A 20,298-nucleotide genomic window follows, 5' to 3' on the forward strand; every position below is an offset into this window, starting at 1 on the left:
CAGATGGTAAAGAATCTGCCTGCAATGCAAGAGACCCGGATTCGATCCCTGGGTCAGGAAGATCCCCTGGAGAAGGAAAAGGCCACCCAGTCCAGTATTCTTGCCTGGAGAATTCCATGGACAGAGGAGCCTGGCAGGCTACAGTCCATGGGGTCCCAAAGAATCAGACATGACAGAGCAACTAACACTTATACATATTCTTAAAGGGTAAAAATAAGATGGTGAGGCTCCATGTTCTCTATTGTGACCTCCTGCATTGGAGAAACTCTCCAGTAATTTCAGTTTCCCCTGTGATACCTGTGGCCGAGAACCCCAAAGAGCTCTCACTTGATGTAGATTGCCCTTTGATCCCATTTATTCCTGAGAGTGTTAAGGTTGTTGTGCAAACTAAAAGCTGAAGAGAACGCTGAGGCCTGGGCTTTGCACCGTACATCCCAGACTATGGAAAGAAGGGCGGGAATGCTCTGAACTTTCACATTCCATTAATAGCTAAGCACAGCGTAGCCATCTATGGGCTCACCTGACCCAGAGTGCATCCAGGTGCTGAGTATTTAAGCAGTGAATAGAAGGTGCAGACCGGCTCAGCGCAGACTTTCAACCCTCTAAGCTGGGCCTGTGATCTCAGAGAAAGGCTTCAAATAAAAATCAGTTTCCTCTGTACTCTAAGGAGAGTAGTTAATCTTTATCATGACAACTTAAGGCCGTGGCCAGATGAATGGCATCGCTGAGAGCTCCATTTCCTTAGCAGGGCTTGTCTCCCTAGTCGGCCATGGATCGTTAACCCTTCCTGGGGATCTGAAGCAGGCGGCCTTTGGAGGGTGTAGAGCATTGTTTGCTTTTTAATTACTGATGTTCAAATGAACTTCAAAATCAGCAATGGAAATTTTGGCTTCAAGGAAACTATACTTTCATAAAATTAGAGCAATAATATATCCAAATGAATAATTACTCAAGATAAAATCATATGGAACATTATCTTTTTTCACTCGTAATGAGGAATATTTTTCTAGAACTTTTCTAGCACTCCTTCTTCCTCCTCCTTCTAGTTAAATTTCTGGATACCTTTGGAGAGGGCAAAGTTCAACATAACCGCATTTTTCTTCCTTACAATAGGACAATTAATTATCTACCTTCTTCCTCCCCAAACAGAATAAATGAACACATTAATCAAAATGTATAATTCAGTGATTCCTAGAGTGCCTATCAAAAAAAGAAATGCATAATTATGATGAGATACATTACTCCCTAGAGGGGAAGATATGCCAAATAGAATTCTAACAGCACAAGGAAAGTTTTGTGCAACTGAAATTTGGGGGAAATCTTCTGAGTATTCAATAGATGTATAAGAGGTGCAAAACAGTGGTTAGTTTGCTAACCACTTGATACAAATGTATTTCATACTTAGGAATGCTACGTTTGTTTTTTTTTTCCCCCTCAAGCCCTAGACTAACTTTTTAAAAATTTTATATAAATTTCTTACCCCTAACTTACAGAAGTTTTTCCATCTGCCCCAAAAGGATCATGAGTCATATTTTTAGGCACTGCCACCAAACTCGTTCAGATATGTGTATAACTGATCCTTCTGTAAATATCCCCGAGGCTATAAAAGCTAAATCAGAAACAGACAGTGATTCCAATCTTCTTCGAGCTGGAAGATTTAAATAATACAAAAACATTCACCCACAGAACATCCAACCAAGGTGCCCAGTTCTTAATCATCTTTTGGCTCCAGTCTGAACAATCCTCTAAATAACACAGCATGGTCAAGGCCGTGCAGCCATGGTGTGTATCCGCATACTGCTAATTCCTTTTGCACTTGTCTGTACCGCACAGTTAAGCACTTTATTACATGTTGGCTTCTTATCCAACTGCTCCATGTGCATGTCTGTCCTTTCAAAATACATTTGGAGATGCTGAAGAGCTGTGGCTCTGGCTGAAACACCTCTGTATTCCACGCAATCTGTAGCATGGTGTAGTACATACAACAGAGGAGTTTATACTTGTTGATTCTATGTTCTTTCAGAAACATCATGGGTAAGACACCTTTTAGAAAAAGTATCAAGACTTCCTATTTCTGCTAAAAGGTTGTTCACAAGAAGGTAGTTAGTACACAGCAAAATAACCTGGTTTGTTTTCCCTTTATAATTAGATTAAAATCACCAACTGTTCCAAGGATCACAAATCTATTAGAATTCAGGAGCTGCCAGGACCAATTGGATAGAATCTCTAATACTTACTCTATGTTAAGTTCATAAATAGATAACAACCTATATAGGTTGTTATATATTTTTAGTAGTAGTATATCCCAATATCAGCTTTATTAACAAAAGCAATTCAGCTTTTAAACAATATACTCCTATTTAAGAGAACCTTTAAATATGTAGGTTAAGATGTTAGCCAAATCAGATGTTCCAAAATAAAATAAGTATGTATGTGATACACACACAAACACACAAAGCACTTTTGTTTACTTATTAAAATTCACTTAACCAAGAGTAAACATATTGTTGTTCTAGATTTTGCTTCTGAAGTAAAGTGTGTGTATATCTATATAAATAAAAAGAAATCATCATATATTTAGTGAGTTAAATGTCACAATCAATTTACATTTTAAATAGGATATACAAATATATGAACTCCAGTTTTTATTTAAAAATACCATACCAATGAAGCATAAGAATGCATGTACATGTGTTTTTGTTTCTGAGACGCTTATGGGGACATAATTAACTTACAGATCGTCAGGACAATTTCTTGGTGGCTCCAGTCTTCCTCCTGTTTGCACATAGTTTAAAACATCAAGGTTGGAATGAGCTGGGTAAGGTTGATGACCAAGAGTTAAAATTTCCCAAATCAGAATTCCAAAAGACCTAAGGATATTAAACAGTTTGCTTTAATTATACTTATTACAAACATCATGTTTACAGTAGTTTTTCCAACATAATTATTCCTGGGGCTATCAAGAGTCTACTTTGTGATTGGCATTATTGGCCCCATAAAAGGCAAATGGGAGACTTAAAAGCAAGTCAACCTCAAGAAAAAGTAGAACAAGCAACTGCCTACTACCAACACTTCAAAGGTGATAGGAAGGCTTAGTAGGGGCACACACCGCCCCCCCCACACACACACACTTTGCTCCTCCTCCCTGGCTGAACCTGCACTGCAGACCTCCATTACCTATGGCTTTCATAGCTTCATTATGTAAACACACTAGGGGTGAGCAAGAAAGCGTTTCATCTACTTGAGTTTGAGTGCTAGCAAAAGTGGAGAGGGAAGGCATGAATAAAAACTGGCAAACCAAGGGCCAGCTTTATCTTATCCCCGATTTTGCAGAGGTCCAGTCTAGCTTAAAAGTTATTGGAGGGCTTCCCTGGTGAAAAATCTGTCTGCCAATGCAAGGGTTTAATTTGCAATGCAAACCCATGCAATGCAAGGATTTGCATGGGTTTAATTCCTGGTCCAGAAAGATTCCACATGCCTCAGGGTAACTAAGCCTGTGTGCCACAACTACTGAGTCTGTGACACCCTTGAGTCCGGAAGCCACAACTACTGAGCCCACAAGCACAACTACTGAAGCCCGAGCACCCTAGAGCCTGTGCTCCGCAACAGGAGAAACCACCGCAAGGAGAAGCCCGCACACCACAATTAGGTAGCAGCCCCCGTTCCAGTAGCCCCCACTCACCATATCTAGAGAAAAATGCAAGCATTAACAAAGACCCAGCATAGCCAAATAAATAAATAAATAAAATCACTTTTTAAGTTACTGGATACATCTCTACATTTTGAGCATCTCTAATCAAAAGTTTGGAGTCAGCAAGCAAAAATGAGGGGTTCTATTCAAATAATAAAGAGCTGTCCAAACCTCCCTCATGTCCTAATCTTTTTGAGATCTATGATTGAAATTCTGCTTATAAATTAATGACTAAACATCCCAAAATAGTAGGCGTTTGGACACAAACTTGGACATTAATTCATAGGTGCCAATTCCTATTAGTCACAGCCTCTACATTTTTGAAGAGTAATAAGATAGCTGAAGTAAATGGATCTCTTGAACACACACCAGTAAGCTAACGGATCAAAAAGAATTGGTATAAACTGCTGAGACCCAGGAATAGCCCCTTCTTGCCCTCTAGCTGTCACTTTAGCTTGAGGAAAATCACTCAACCTCTATGGTCTTGTGTTTTCTCACATACGAAACAAGAAGACCTTTTAAGGTCCCTTCGGGCTCTGATATTTGATGGTGCTGCCCACGTTTCCCTGTGCCCTGTGAGCTCACCATACATCAGACTGAGTAGTGAAGATTCCATCCATCAAACTTTCTGGAGCCATCCACCGAACAGGGAGCAGACCTTCTCCTCTCTTCCTATAGTAATCGTTTTTATAGATGTCCCTCGCAAGTCCAAAGTCCCCAATTTTCACTATCCGTGATGGACTGGTATAGTCTTTCATGGAGACAAGGCAATTCCGAGCTGCCAGATCCCTAGAGCAGAAGCTATATTTAATAATAATAATAACAATGAAGTTCCAGAGATCAGACAAGCAACACTAGTAGGTCTGGAGAGAAGAGAGATTTTAATAGAAAGTATTGCTATCTTGAAGGAATGAAAATGTTAATTATCTTGTAAGTTTCACCCAAACTAAGGTGATTATGTGTCAATATTCATAAGAACCCAGTATCCAGAAAGTCACTATACCTATGAATGAAGTGCATCTGCTCCAAGTAGACGCAGCCTTTTGAAATCTCTACACATAGGTCCACAAGGTCAACCAAGGTGAGTAAAGGACCATGAAACTGCAGGAAACAAAAGAAAAATTATAGGCACTTTTCCAGTTTGCACTATATATAAATATGGCTGGGCTTCCCAGGTGGCAGTAGTGGTAAAGAACCCTCCTGCCAAAGCAGGAGACAGGTTTAAGAGACATAGGTTGATCCCTGGGTCAGGAAGATCCCCTGGAAGAGGTCATGGCAACCCACTCCAGTATTCTTGCCTGGAGAATCCCACGAACAGAGGAGCCTGGGGGGTCCATAGGATCGCAAAGACTCGGACACTACTGAAGTGACTTAGCATTCACGCATTCATATGACTGCATATATATGATGTTTTAAAGGAATTTTTAGTTACAGTTAAGGAATTCAAACAGAGGAAAAGAGCTATATTTATAGGCTTTCCACCAAAATATACATAAATAAGACTATGTTTAATAAGCCAAGGCAATGTAGAATCTTCATCGGAAAGCTCTTAGGGTGTTAGTCAAATGGACTATGCTAAAACCTATTTCTGCTACTTAAAAGTTGTGTGAACTTGCTTACAGGGCTTAACGCACTAAACAACCTTCTCATGTATAAAATGGGAACAATAAGACTGATTGTGCTGGATCTGAGATGAGATATGTAATCTGGTGAGACATACCAGGAACTTAATAAACAGTAGCTGCTCTCATAAGTAGTAATTATGATAGTTTAATTACTGGCCCAATGTCATGCAATAATGTCCATCATGAGAATGGGCTTGTTCTCCAGATGAGCCGCATAGAAACTGTGAGCAATCCTCCATTTCAAGGTCACAGATTACTCCTCTCATCTAGGAGAACCAGCACAAACACATAGTTGAGCCTGTACTAGCTGCAATGATTTCTACATGAAAAAAGCCAGTTGGAGTTTTTATTAAGACCATATGGAAAAAATTCAAAGTCCCTTCCTGGAGGCTATATTCATATGTCTGTTCCTTACTATTTCCCTGAAATTACCCTATTTCAAGCCTTTATCATCCCTATCTGACGCTTCCCAAACTTCCCATGTCTCCAGCCCCCTGTGCTTTAATTAGCTCACTTTGTTGTGATCCACTGCCTGCAGAGTCTATTAGAGACCCCTGAGCACAGCCTCCGTGGAAGCCCCAGGCTGCACCAGCCTTTCCTCATATCTATTTATTTTCCATAGATTCTCCTCCCACGATCTGTGCTTCGGTCACACTGGGCCATTTGCAGCTCCTTATACCTGCTCTGCATTTCTCAGCCTCTGTACATTATTTCTGCTCTCATTTCTGGAAGGCCTTCCCTATGCTTGATTTCCATCAACATCCTTCACTGAGCATCTCAAAGGATTCACAACCTTGAAATCCCTTGATTCCTCATAGACGGGTGCTCTTAAATATCGTTCCCTCTGCCACCTCTGACAAGCTCATGTCTTGTCCCCAGAGTAGGAAGAATCCTGATGATCTGGGACTCAGTATTGCCATGATCCCACTCAACCACACCTACATCTTATAACTCAACCCGATTTTACTCCCAAGAATCTGTCCCCTGCAGCCCCTTTATGGTCCACCAGATGCCTGTCTCACAGCCTTGTGTCTGAGTCCCTGCTGGGTGTCCTCCCAGGTTCACTGGTTCCTCGACAAACAGAACTGCTTTACTCCTGGCAAAACCTACTCTACTCTTAAAGACTTTCTTCCCAGAGAATACTCCTCTTGAATGACAGTCTGATGGCTGGTGCCTTGTTCTCTGCTGACAGATTTTCAGATGCTCCTTGCCTGCCTGGATCTCTAACTATAACTTACACCTATTAGTCCCTCTGACAACCTATTGGGACACCTCATCACCCCATGTCAGGCCTCTTTAACTCCAGATGCTACCCTGGGCATCTGTCTTGCCAACTCTCCAGATGTATCGAATCTCTATCTCAGTCTATCGCTAGTCAAAGCCTTTTATAACTCATATGGGTGTAGTTTCAGAAACTGTTCTCTCGCACCTTGGTTGTGTCCCAAACAGAAGACCTCCATCATGCACCCTTCTTGCATCTTCCCAGTAGGTAACATCTCTCTCTCTTATCTGAGCTTCAGCAGCATATTCTCTACTCCATTCTAATGAACCTTCCCTCTTTCTACCTTATATTCTACCTTAAAGAGTTATTCACACGTGACTTACCCACCCTACCACACTGGCGAGGTCCTTGAAAGCAACTGCCACATTCCCCACTGCTGTATTGAATGAAATAAATATGCAGCAGAAATTTCATGAATTGAATTGTATCTGGCTATGGATTTGTATTATAGATACAAATAATAGATTTGTATCTATAGAGCTTTTTTTGATAGAGCTTTGTTTTTTTTTTCTTTTTTCACTTTTTGTTTTTTCACTTTTTCTATCTTAGTACATTTTAGAATGTTAGTTCTATCTTAGAATGTCAAAGTTAAAAGGAGCTGAGAAAGTTTTGGATTCAATATTCCATTTTACAGATGCAGAAACTGAGTGTCCTGAAAATGAAGGACTAGCCTAAGGTTTATAAACCCAGTTGCAGTCAATCCTTAGGCATTCAACTCAACAAAACAGTCTCAGAGCAGGGACGGGGAGAAGGATGCTTGTGGCAAATCTAGAAAGGTGTCTCTGAGTACCCTCTGTGGAGAGACGGCTGGCCCCACATGAACTTAACCTGGTGAGAGCTTAGAGCCTGTAGTGCTCTGCTGCGGACCCCAGACCTTAATTCTAGCACTGAGCACCTAAGGGCACCCTGTCCTATAGGGTCCTGGCAAGGGAGACAAGCATGGAAGCTGCCTGGGTAGCCAGCAGGAAAGACAACAGAAGGACTGACATGCACTTGAAAACCGATCATCAGAGCCACTAGGACGCTAGCTGAGTAGGATTCATTAGAGAAAAGCAGCGCTGTGAGTTCTTTCAGCCCATCTTCATTGTCTCTTCTGTCTCCAACAAAAACTAAAAGAAGAAATCTACAGAAAAACTTTCTTATTAAAGTCTCTTCCCAAACCTTACTAAAGTGACCTTGTAGAGGGAATATTATAATCTCATGAGGATGAACAGATGAGAATAGATAGAGCACGAGCCAACGTTTTGGGGGAAGGAAAGCAGATGGAGGCATGGTCATTTAGCAGAGCCCATAGAAATGAAAGCTAGCTGCCTGCAGATAAGAAGACAAGAATTAAGAGATTTTTTTTTACTATGCTGCTGCTAAGTCGCTTCAGTCGTGTTTGACTCTGTGCGACCCCATAGACGGCAGCCCACCAGGCTCCCCCGTCCCTGGGATTCTCCAGGCAAGAACACTGGAGTGGGTTGCCATTTCCTTCTCCAATGCATGAAAGTGAAAAGTGAAAGTGAAGTCGCTCAGTTATGTCCGACTCTTCACGACACCATGTACTACAGCCTACCAGGCTCCTCCATCCATGGGACTCTCCAGGCAAGAGTACTGGAGTGGGGTGCCATTGCCTTCTCTGTTTTTTCACTATAGAACCCTATAAGTACTCTGGCATTGAAGGCAGCAAGTATCTCTGAATGCAGGGGTGAGGAGTAGGGTGAAGAGCAGGGTGAATACTTAAAAGCTTGTTTATGGGCTAACTAGAGCCCCTCACTGCATCAGGAGGCTTTCCTCTGCAAACCGCACCCCCACCACACACACACATACAAACAGAACCAAAACAATTCCAGGTTCAAAGATACCAGTCATGCTGAGGCTCTGTGCTGAAAATGGAGAAGGGAATTAAACAAGCATCCTCATTCCGAGCCTTGAGACCCCCCAGCTCTCTTCCCTGCTTTGGTTCCCTGAACTGAGGCTCATGCATTTACTGCCCAAGCAGGAGACCAGCAGACTCCTCTCTGGGGGAAACTGGCACATGCCAGGGAAGACATCCAGATGCTGTCATTAGGGGACCCCAACAGAACAGCAGGGTCCCACCTGACAACAAAAGGAAGCTGCTTGGACACATAGGCTCCAATCAGCTTCTTAGGGCTCACTATTAAATATGCAGACTGGCCACAAATTACCACACATTTGAGAAAAGCTTCTCACATTACAAACAGATCCCAGAACAAAGAGGCAAAAAGGAAGTCAAGACAATGTAGGAAGCAAATTAACACTTTAAAAAAAACACTATAATTAGTATCCTAGGAAAGATAAAAGAAGATTTTGCATGTATGGAAAAATCAGAATACTATTTTAAGAGGCAGTCAAAATATAAGAATGAGTCTGTGGAAAATTAAATTTTTAAATTCTATTTCAAAGTTGAGGAAATATACCAGAATTGAGAGCAAAAATGCAGAGTAGAAAATAGGAGGAAATAGTTAATAAAAAGATAAAACAAAGATGACTGTTATCCAAATAATAGGATTTTTAGAACAAAGAAATAAAGAAAACAAAGAGTTAGTTGCCAAAGAAATGATATGAAAAAATCCCAGAACTGAAAGGCATGATTTTCCAGGCTGAGCATCCAGATGAGTAAAAAGTACCACAGATAAGGAGAAGTTCCTAAAATTTTCCAAAGAGAAGGGCAAAAAAGCAGGTCACTGATCATTTGTCCAGGAATCAGAATGGCATAAAAGGTTTTAAAGACAATTATAGAAGCTAGAAAACAAAGACAAAGAGGATTTAGTTTTGAGGAAAAGGGATTCTCAACCTAGAACACAGCAAATCATTAATCCAGTGTGAGGGAATGAAAAAGAACGTTTCCTCAAAGTGGAAAAAAAAAGGAGATTTTTGCCTCTTGTGCTTTCTCTTTTCTAAAATAGAATAAAATCATGGAATTGAGGAAATAAGGGCCCAACATGGAAATTACCAGGGTAAACGTGAAGGAAACCCCTAGATAACAGCACTGTAGAGACCAGAAGACAAAGTGCCCATATCAACTCCTTGAGGGAAGTGTCCAGGGGAAAAATTGTGAGGAGCTGGATTATCTGATACATTTAACCATGTTGAGAAAGGATTACAGTTCTGCCAGAAAGTTTAGGTATATAGAAAGCTAAGCAAATGGGGGGAAAGAGGCATTTATTAAACTACTCGAGAGAAAAATCACAATCATAGTATTTGAGTATCTTAGCAAATAATAATTAAATAGGCATAGCAATGTAAACCTGCAAAGGTGATTTATCTGCAAATTGGGGTGACTGTCAAAGAATGGGGAAAATGAAGTTTTTCTATGTGTAGAGCTGATGGGGCTGGGCTGGTACATGACTGCTTTTAGTCAAGAGTAGTAGTCATGACTACTCTTAGGTTAAATCTTTGCCTCTCATGGTAGACAGTCAATAGATTTCCCCCAAGGCTGAAAACTCACTGTGTACCATATATGCAGAGCACTTAGGAACGCAGAGGTAAACACCAGAAGGAATGAGCAGACACCTATTTTTCACCATAAACCTTGTCATATAGTTCAGTTTTTTACGCATATAATGTGTACTTTGCTGGGTTTCCCTAGTGGCTCAGACGGTAAAGAATCTGCCTGCAATGCAGGAGACCTGGGTTCGATCCCTGAGTTGGGAAGATCCCCTGGAGATGGTAATGGCTACCCACTCCAGTATTTCTGCCTGGAGAATCCCACGGACAGAGGAGCCTGGCAGGCTACAGTCCATAGGGTGGCAAGAGTCGGACACAACTGAAGCAACTTAGCACGCATGCACGCACATGTACTTTGATAGAAATAAAAAACAGAATTTTTAAAACTACAGATTTAAATTTTAGTTACTTGTTTTGTCTCAGGTGTTTCTCATCTGAGACCTAAAGCAAATTCCACAGGAGCTGAGACACCGCCCCTGCCCCCGAGCCTGATTCAACACGCAGGCCACAGGATTTCCAGCGACCACCTGTGCAGGGTGCTGCTCTCGGCCCGGGGGAGACGGGGACCATGCACTGGGGCTGCGTGTTGTAAGAGGAACCCCAGAGCAGACAGGACCTCTTAGCATGATGGTAGGAAAAGAGAAAGTAAGGAGCTGGATGGGGGGCATGAAGGAGGATGCATGACATCAAGAGATCTGTTTTTGAGATGCCTGTGAAAATCCATTCGGAAAATGTCAGCTGGGGAGGGACGTATAACCTAGTACTTGGTAAAGAAATGAGGGCTGGAAATTTCAATTTATGACATAAAGGCAGGTAAATTAAGTACAGAGAAACTCCACACAGTCTCTGTTCTTGAGAGAACACGATTCTGGCAGCATGGTGGTGGTGGGGAACCTATTTTTCCATTGGATACTAAAAACAGGCTCAATCAGCCAGAAAAGGCCAGACATTAGCCCAGGGTTCTAGTTTGAGTAATCCAACATGAAGTAAATACAAGAATTTTTCTGATGGAAGTCATCTAAATTTCTACCATCAGGCAAAACTGCAGTCTATTGAATTTAAAAGAAGATTAAAAGGAACTTAAAGGTCATCTGCATTACCAAACCAATAGTGTGGACCCCATTTCCTACCGGCGTCATCCGGGCTTTACGCAAATAGGTAAGAAGGTCTCCTCCTTCCATCAGTTCCAGAATAATGTACTGGGGTTCATTCAGCAGACAAACTCCAAGCTGCTTCAGAATGTTGGGATGATTAAACTTGCTAAAAGGTGGAAACAGACAGGCAGGTTGACATGTCAGCAACAGAAGTCTTGTGAAGGCCTTTGTGAAACAGCAAATCTTTATCTCTGATTTCCTTTCAACCCCTGATTTTTTTTCTCCCTCTAATAAATGAAAGCCTCCTTTTCATGCCTGCCTTACAGAGGTAATATTGCAACCCCTAGTGGCCAAGACATGTGCATAGAATAGGGGTAGTTTCAGAAGAAGTGGCATTTATATCAAGTATTTTATGTTTGGGGGAAAAAAAAGTAACTTTAACTAATACCTTTCTTCAAAAGACATTTTAAAAAACACTTCATTTTTGGTCATGACAAATATGAAATAATTCTCTCCCTTTTAGAGAAACAATTCAGACACGCAGTTTTGGCTACAATTGTTTTCTCAAGAGGTCAAAGCAAATAAGCCCCAGTCAAATGGTCAGAACCCACAACCTGGGACCCTGTCGACCATCGCCTCAGGGTTATTAAAATGTACCTGAGTCGTTTTCATTACTATCAACTAACTCTAACTTGAAGACAAATTTACCAAGACCAAGGATATTTTCACTGATGTCACCGTGCTTAAGAGAACTCTCCCTTACTTGGTCTACTTGACTTATGATTACACATTTAGAAGAACATAAGCATATTTAAAGCTTATCAGCCTCAGAAATCCGTTGCAAAACATGCTTCTTATTGGAGGTAAAAGAAAAGACCTATTGTCTAAGGACTGCCTGTGCCCAGACTCAGAGAATCTATCATAAAAATCTATTCTCCAGAATACTTGTCACTCCAGACATACTTCCTTTTAAATTTCAGCCATGCTTATTTTGAACTTAATCTGTGATGTCAGCTGATTTTGAAAGTTAAAAATCCACGAATCATATGTAAAAGCTTCCTACCCATACCAAGGGAAAATTATTTCAGAACTGCCTAATACCTCATCAGATGTGCTTCCTTCAGGAATTCAATCTTCTCCTGGTCTGTGGAGCCCTTCTTCAAAGTCTGCGCAACATAAAACAAGCCAGGAATCAGTACAGCAGACATTTCTGTGAGCTAAGTAGGTTAATGGAGACAACCTTTGTTTTGTAATAGCCACCTTTATCTTAAACTATGTTCTCCAATTTCCCAGCCTTTCTTGCAAGCAAGGGTGGTCATATGACTCAGTCCTGATCAATGAAATGTAAGGGGTAAATTGTTGAGGAGGTGTGTGGAAATTTTTTACTTTCCTGAACATATACATCTAACACTATCCTTCCCCCTTTCCATATCCTGAATGAAGATGTGATGCTTGATTCTTTGGCAGCCATCTTGGAACCATGAGGCACCACACACGTACAAAGTCAAGAGAACTTCAGATATACTAGCTCTGGCTTGACACAGCACTATACCAAAGCCAGAAGTCATCTTGTTATGTAAGAAAAAGAAACACTTGTTTAAACCGCTTGAGATTAAAGTATGTTAAAATTCTATCAACTGGAAATGGAGAGAAATTTGCAACTTCTCTGACAATTTCTCAAAGCAATAAATTCATAACAAGCAATAATCAGGATATTACTCAATTACATAAAAGATATGTCACCTGTTGATCAAAAGAAAGTTTTACAAAAATACAAGAGTATATCCAGTGCTTCCTTTTGACTGCATCGAATACACTATGATGAATAATTTTGTAGTACAGGGGTCAGCAAACTACAACCTGTGGGCCAATTCTAGCCTATCATCTATTTTTGTACAGTTATAATCTGAAAATAGGTGTTACATTTTTATTTTTCTAGTTTTATTGAGGTATAATTAACTTGTTACATTTTGAAATGATTGAAAAAAGTCATAAAAAAATAAGAGGACTGCATAACACAAGAAAATTATGTGAAATGAAAATTTCCATTTTTATAAATAAAGTTTTACTGGAACACAACGACAGCCATTCATTCACATATTGACTGTGGCTGATTTCACACTGCAGTGCCAGGGCTGCATAGCCAGAACTGACACCATCTGGCTAGCAAGTCTAAAATATTTACCATCTGCTCTAGCCCCAAGCACCACAGTTCTCTTAGAGTATATTTGAAGGGAAAAACTCTCTGCTGGCCTTAGTGAATTAGTAACCTCAGAGGTAACTGTTCATAACAGAACTTTTGCAGGAAATGGAAAAAGTACTGTGATTTCCGTAGCCACGGATAGACTTCTACCTTCTCCTAGTCATCTTTTCAGTCAAGATCACTCCTTTTTTCTCATTGTTATATTTAAATAAGTCCCTGTCAATAATGCAGACATAACAAGCCGAGGAGTTAAAAGAGCCACATTACCTTCACAGCTACTTTGGTTTCTCCACTTCCAACGCCTAAGATGTCTACCGCTGTCCCTTCATACACTTCTCCAAAGGCCCCGCTTCCCAGCAGGAGACACAGAGTCAGTTTTTCCCGAGGGAAGGCAGGAAGATTTTCAATCTCCTCTTGGGTCGGAAGAGTACTGGAAAATAACGTTATTTTTGGTCTCCCAAAATGCATACGGTTTATAAGTGGATGTGGGTGTTAGTGTTTGAGAATAAAAAAGGAGGAGAAAGGGAAGAGAAATCTCATGGCTTGGCAACACTGTATGCCTTCAGTGTGACATGGTGTTGTGTCTACATTCCTATTCCAGTCCTATTCCACCTTCTAGAATATTCCTTCTGTCTTCTGAAACCCAGACAGAGTAGATTACTTTACTTCTAGGCAGCTTCCTTTTGATAACATGGCTGTGAGTTCATTGCCTCAAAATTTTTCACTGTAGTTTGTTTTGTTAAAATGATCAGTTCGTATTTTCTTCAGGTCACCTATTTGTATAAAAAGCTATTGCAAATTAGTAATAAATACAGCTTGGCTTATGAGCTCAAAGCTTTTACTTTACTTCATACACCTAATCTCTCATGTAATACAAAATTTACTATGATCGCAACATCATTTCTTGTCCATCAGATTAACTTTTAGAAAGTCAAGTTTCTCACTTGGAACATTATGAGCAGGAGAAAATTCATCAGCATTAAAAATGCTTTGAGCTTTTAAAAGAGAATCTTGAAAATCAGATACACTGCATATTTTCTCAAGGAAAAGTCATCTCTGAAAAGCATATTTAAGTCACCTCTGTGTCTACTCCAAGTCCTGTGTTCTCATGTCTTTAAATAAATTTCTAGAAACAAGGCCTATGACTATATACAATCCTTTTTGCATGGAGCATAATATAGTGTCTGTCTTTTAAATGAGACATTTAAATATTGCCTTAAATTATGATGACAATGAAAGTTAAAACCTCATATATTTTAGAGAAGTTTTGTAGACAATCACCATACAATTTCTGAAAACATTAAAAAATTGACTTAATAGCACACACAAGAGAATCCGTCTCTTCTTGTTGAATCAACCATATTACCATCTACTCCCTTCCACGTAGTATTTATCTCTTTGTTTTACTTATTTTTAAATTATGTGCTAAAACACTAGGAAACATTTGATTTTTGTTCATGTTTCTTAGGATAGGATAACAACATAATTTGCCATCCATCCCAGGTCACATTTGAGAATGAAAGGGGATGTTATTTTTGAATATGCCAGAAAAATGAGCATAAACCAGGACAGTCCTGGGCAACGTGGCACTCATGGACACTCTTTTTAGAGTAGCCCACAATAGGATCACAGAGTCCAACATGACGGAAGCGCCCCAGCACGCACACACTTTTCATCTAGGTGTCCCGTAATGCCAGCACAGGTTACATACTGTATCGCATAGCAGGCGTTTGCCAGCCCTACTCCAGTGGCCAGGCTTCGAAGTTCAGCCAATTCTTTGTCTTCATTTATGAGAACCGTCAGCCCTTCCTTGGGAGTGCTTTGATTCTTTAATCTATGCCAGACTATCAAGAAAAAACAGCATAATTTACCAAATGAAATATTGCTTTCTTTTTCTTTAGAAAAGGCTGCTAACAATACATTTTTAAAGTTTATACTGAACAACATTATTGATAGAATAACCAAATTTGATTGAAAAAAAATAGGCCCATAATAGAAAAACTAACTAAATCCAGGTAAAAAGTCATATGAAAATGTATAATTTATACCACATCACATTTTATCTCACTTCTCAGTGTAAATCTTAATATATTTCCAATTGCTGTTATAAACACGTGGAAGTATCTTACTATCAGAACTTATTTCACAAAGTCACTCATAGTCTAGAATCAAAATAAACCAAAACAAATTTGCATGACAGTTGTTAGTGAACAAATTCATTTTTGAATCCAGATACATCCAGGTTATTCTCCTCAGCAGACCTAAAGGATGCTTTCTATATAACGGCATGCTTTATTTTAAAATGCAGAGTACAGAGTGTATATTCATTGTCTTTCATAACACACATACTCACGTATATAGAAAGATTATTAGAATGAAATCTACCAAGTGTTAGCAGGGCTCCTCCCTAGTTGTGGAATCATAGGTAATTTGTATTGTTTTCTTCATACAATGGGCAAATATTATTTTTATAACCATAAAGCATGTTCTATTTTTCAAAGATTAAAATACATATGTCATTAAGATTGCCCATCTATACTAGAATATTGACACAAAAGTTGAAAACAGTAAGGATGCTTTGCAAGATGATGCTTAAAATTTGAACTTTATTCCGCAGTAGCTTCTGCACCCAACAGGTGAGAGTTTTACGCAAGTGAAATTTCATCTGAGGGACCACACAGGAAAAGATCTTAAGTACCTATGCTAATACAATTTTTCTAAACCTGAAATGCTCTTACCACCCGTCCTTCATTTTTAAAGACCCAGCTCAAGACTCCATATCCTCAGGGATGCTGTCCAAGACCTCTGCAACCTCTGTTGATATCTCATCTCTGAACTTATAAGACCAACTGTGGCTCTCAGTCAGCACGGCTGTGTCACTGTCTTCTACATTCCATTTACTACTTCCTTTTATTGCTGTTTAACACATCTCTCATTATTTTACTTTCTGCACAGGATGTGTCTTGAAAGTGAAAGTGAAAGTCACTCAGTCATGTACAACTCTTTGTGACCCCATGGACTATAATACAGTCCACAGAATTCTCTAGGCCAGAATACTGGAGTGGGTAGCCTTTCCCTTCTCCAGGGGATCTTCCCAACCCAGGGATCGAACCCAGGTCTCCCTGGGTTCTTTACCACCCAGGTGGATTCTTTACCAGCTGAGCCACAAGGGAAACCAATATGTCTTACCTCCCCCATTAAACGACAAGCTCCTGAGGTCAGCAATTAAAATTTTTAATTCATTTTTAATTGGAGGACACTTGCTTTATAATGTTGTGTTGGTTTCTGCCATTCAACAACATGAATCAGCCATAAATATACATATATCCCTTCCCTCTTGAACTTTCCTCCCATTCCCCATCACACTCCTCTAGGTTATCACAGAGCACCATTACAGCTTATTTTCCTTTGCTCCCAGTGTAAGGCTCATGTTGCACAGTAGATATAACCACTCACCAAAGAGTAGGCTGTTGATGCTTATTTTAAAATCTTTGTTTCAATTTTGTATTTATAAGTATGACTGATGAGAACCCTCAGCACAATTCAAATTTTTAAACAATTGGTATTTTCATTATTTGAATAACTCAATCTTTCCTCATGCACTCACACAATCCTACCCGTAAAACCACATGCACTATTACTAAAAGCAAAAGAACCAAATTAGCTTAGCTCTACTCAAAAATGCATGAGTTCCACGTAGAATAAAGACCTTTAAGTCCTGAGAAAGTCAGATATCCATGAAGTGTCTTGAAAGCACAATAGGTTGTCTGAAATTATCTCATGTTCATCCACTAGAGTCATGAGTTTAGACAATGATGTACAAGTAGGCAGGCAAAAGTCAGATGAAGGATCCTTCACATAATACTCCTTCCCAGTAGGAAAGCAGACAAATAGTCAAGCCTATATGCCAACTGCCAAATATACTACAGTCATATGCATAATTCTGGAGGGGCTGGCTTAGTGGCACAAACATCAGCTGTGCAGTACTTAGACTTCCTGGAACCACAGGTTAAAATCCTGGCAGGGTCAGATGAAATTTTTAGCTTTCCAAGTTAGCTGAAGGAATCATATATTCCATATATTGTCTGCTGTGGAATGTTTGAAAAGAAATCTCAATTCAAGTTTCAACATGCTAATAGCTATGACTCTAATCAGTTTGGGGAAATAATACAGATTTAGGACATGGAGTGAAATATTGACTTTCTTTATCCTGAGAGTTCAACTTTATGTTTGTAACTTTTCCTTAAACTTTTCGCTATTTATTAAAAAAAAAAAAGAAGCCCCAATTTCCTGACTATATGCTTGAGTGTTGGTTTCTGGTAAATATCATGTCTTTTTTGTAATGCTTCAGCATGTCAGAGGCTCATATGTTAATGACAGAGTGACTGTGTATCTTATAATCCAAATCAGGACATTTTAGGAGACTGAAAGAAAATAGTAGTAATGACTATAATGGAATGATGGGGATAAAGCAGGATGCATAATCCACTATGATAACCTGAGAGTGAAAGTCTCTCGGTCATGTCCGACTCTTTGTGACCCCATGGACTATATAGTCCATGGAATTCTCCAGGCCAGAATACTGGATAGCATTTTCCTTCTACAGGGGATCTCCCCAACCCAGGGATCAAACCCAGGTCTCCTGCATTGCAGGCGGATTCTTTACCAGCTGAGCCAAAAGGGAAGCCCAAGAATACTAGAGTGAGTAGCCTATCCCTTCTCCAGCAGATCTTCCCAACCCAGGAATCAAACCAGGATCTCCTGCATTGCAGGCAGATTCTTTACCAACTGAGCTACCAGGGAAGCCCTGATGTATGATAACCTGATAGGTCTAATGTTTTAATCACCTTTTGGGGGCTTGTCCCTGTATTTTCTCATTATTAAATGTTTAAATAAAGACTTTTAAGACTAACACCTTAGTATAAAATTAGTGATGAGAAATAGCTAGCTTTCTATCAATCTAGCCAAACTGCTCTACTTTCCTGGTTATTTACAAATGAGTAGAGATTTGAAACAAATAGACCAGACATCCAAAAGTGAGAGTGAATGCTACAAGCCAGAAATGGATCTTCTGCAAGAGGCCCTGTTCATTTTAAACTGGGCTGTCTGCTTGGAGACCCAGACTATCCTGAACAAGGGTGTCACTGGTCTCCCTTTAATCCTCCACTTTTTTTATACCCAGAGTTATTTTTCTTTTACTTTTTTCAAACTATAAGTTACAAACACTTGTTATATAGCCAATCCGTAATACTGTTTTAAAAAAGGCCAGAAGTTGGTGCCTTAGCAAGTGGTTTTACCTAAAGAATACTGTGAAGTATAAATACGGATATATTTTTCATAAAATGGTTACCCCAGATTAGAAAAAAAAATTCACAGGGTTTAGTGGTTATTGAAGCATAGTCAAAGGTAACATTGTGAATTTCATGAATCTATTTCATGTAGAAAGTTAATCAGATATAAATTAAACTCAGATAAATCAATTAATATGATCAAGTAAGCAGTTTATTACCTATTGATGTATTTTTAAATCTATTATACTTACCAAAGATTAATGGGATTGTAATAACCAGAAATATTCCAATTATAATAGTAAGTATAAAGCTTGTTTCTGGTATCCAAAAACCATCTAATAAAATAAATGAGAAAAAGAACATAATTCAAAGAGTAAAACTCGATTGTCTCAGTATTATGCCAGAATATGCCAAAGTTAGCCCCTACTGAATTTTTGCAAGCCAGTAGTTAAACCATCAGTAGCTTGAAATCATCCATGGAGAGAGTATATTTACACTGTGAGTAATCAAAGTCAAGGGTTTTTTTTTCCTCTTTTTTCATTTCCAGTGATCTGGTTTCCAATATATCATTGGGATATACCCACCCTATTTTCTACTTAAAATGGTTGATAAAACATGAATAATCTTTTTAATGAATTTGGGACAAAGAAGTCCCAACTTTCATTTATCATATAGTTGGGAGCATTATTTCCTCTATAACGTCTTCATATACATTTAATTCCATGAGTATTTAACTGAGGAATATAAACATGAAAACATGATGTGTGTGTGTGTGTGCTTGCTAAGTCACTTTTGTCTCATGGCTGACTCTGTGGGACCCTATGTACTGCAGACTGCCAGGCTCCTCTGTCCATGGGATTCTTGAGGCAAGAATACTGGAGTGGGTTGACGTGCCCTCCTCCAAGGGATCTTCTGAGCCAGGGATCAAGCCCGCATCTCTCACATCTCCTGCGCTGGCAGGCGGGTTCTTTGCCACTAGCACCACCTGGTGAAAACATGGCACCTGCTCTTAGTTTCACTGAGAAGAGAAGACTTGGGGACCAGAGCTAGGCAATCTATGGCGTGCAGGCCACATGTGGCCATAGTAACCTGATTTTGTACTGCTCATGAACCAAGAATAATTTTTACATTTTAAAAATATTTTATAATTGCCAGGACATGGAAGCAACCTAGATGTCCATCAGCAGATGAATGGATAAGAAAGCTGTGGTACATATACACAATGGAGTATTACTCAGCCATTTAAAAGAATACATTTGAATCAGTTCTAATGAGGTGGATGAAACTGGAGCCTATTGTACAGAGTGAAGTAAGCCAGAAAGAAAAACACCAATACAGTATACTAACGCATATATATGGAATTTACAAAGATGGTAACAATAACCCTGTGTACGAGACAGCAAAAGAGACACTGATGTATAGGACAGTCTTATGGACTCTGTGGGAGAGGGAGAGGGTGGGAAGATTTGGGAGAATGGCATTGAAACATGTAAAATATCATGTATGAAATGAGTTGCCAGTCCAGGTTCCATGCACGATACTGGATGCTTGGGGCTGGTGCACTGGGATGACCCAGAGGGATGGTATGGGGAGGGAGGAGGGAGGAGGGTTCAGGATGGGGAACACATGTATACCTGTGGTGGATTCATTTTGATATTT

The 20,298-nt window shown here is 39.7% G+C and overlaps 1 protein-coding gene across 1 annotated transcript in view; it reads right to left on the reverse strand.

Moving 5' to 3' along the window:
* ROS1 (ROS proto-oncogene 1, receptor tyrosine kinase) overlaps positions 1-20,298 on the reverse strand; it is a 114,907-nt gene that overhangs the window by 14,218 nt on the left and 80,391 nt on the right. Inside the window, exons 31-38 of the mRNA XM_045161990.1 lie at positions 18,891-18,974; positions 15,060-15,192; positions 13,616-13,778; positions 12,247-12,311; positions 11,182-11,311; positions 4,695-4,792; positions 4,277-4,480; positions 2,736-2,870 (exon numbers count right to left, since the gene is read on the reverse strand). Coding sequence (XP_045017925.1) covers positions 2,736-2,870; positions 4,277-4,480; positions 4,695-4,792; positions 11,182-11,311; positions 12,247-12,311; positions 13,616-13,778; positions 15,060-15,192; positions 18,891-18,974 — 1,012 coding nt within the window. The remainder of the gene's footprint in view (positions 1-2,735; positions 2,871-4,276; positions 4,481-4,694; positions 4,793-11,181; positions 11,312-12,246; positions 12,312-13,615; positions 13,779-15,059; positions 15,193-18,890; positions 18,975-20,298) is intronic.

This window comes from Bubalus bubalis, chromosome 10 (genome assembly GCF_019923935.1).
Source record: "Bubalus bubalis isolate 160015118507 breed Murrah chromosome 10, NDDB_SH_1, whole genome shotgun sequence".
Classification (NCBI taxonomy): Eukaryota; Metazoa; Chordata; class Mammalia; order Artiodactyla; family Bovidae; genus Bubalus; species Bubalus bubalis.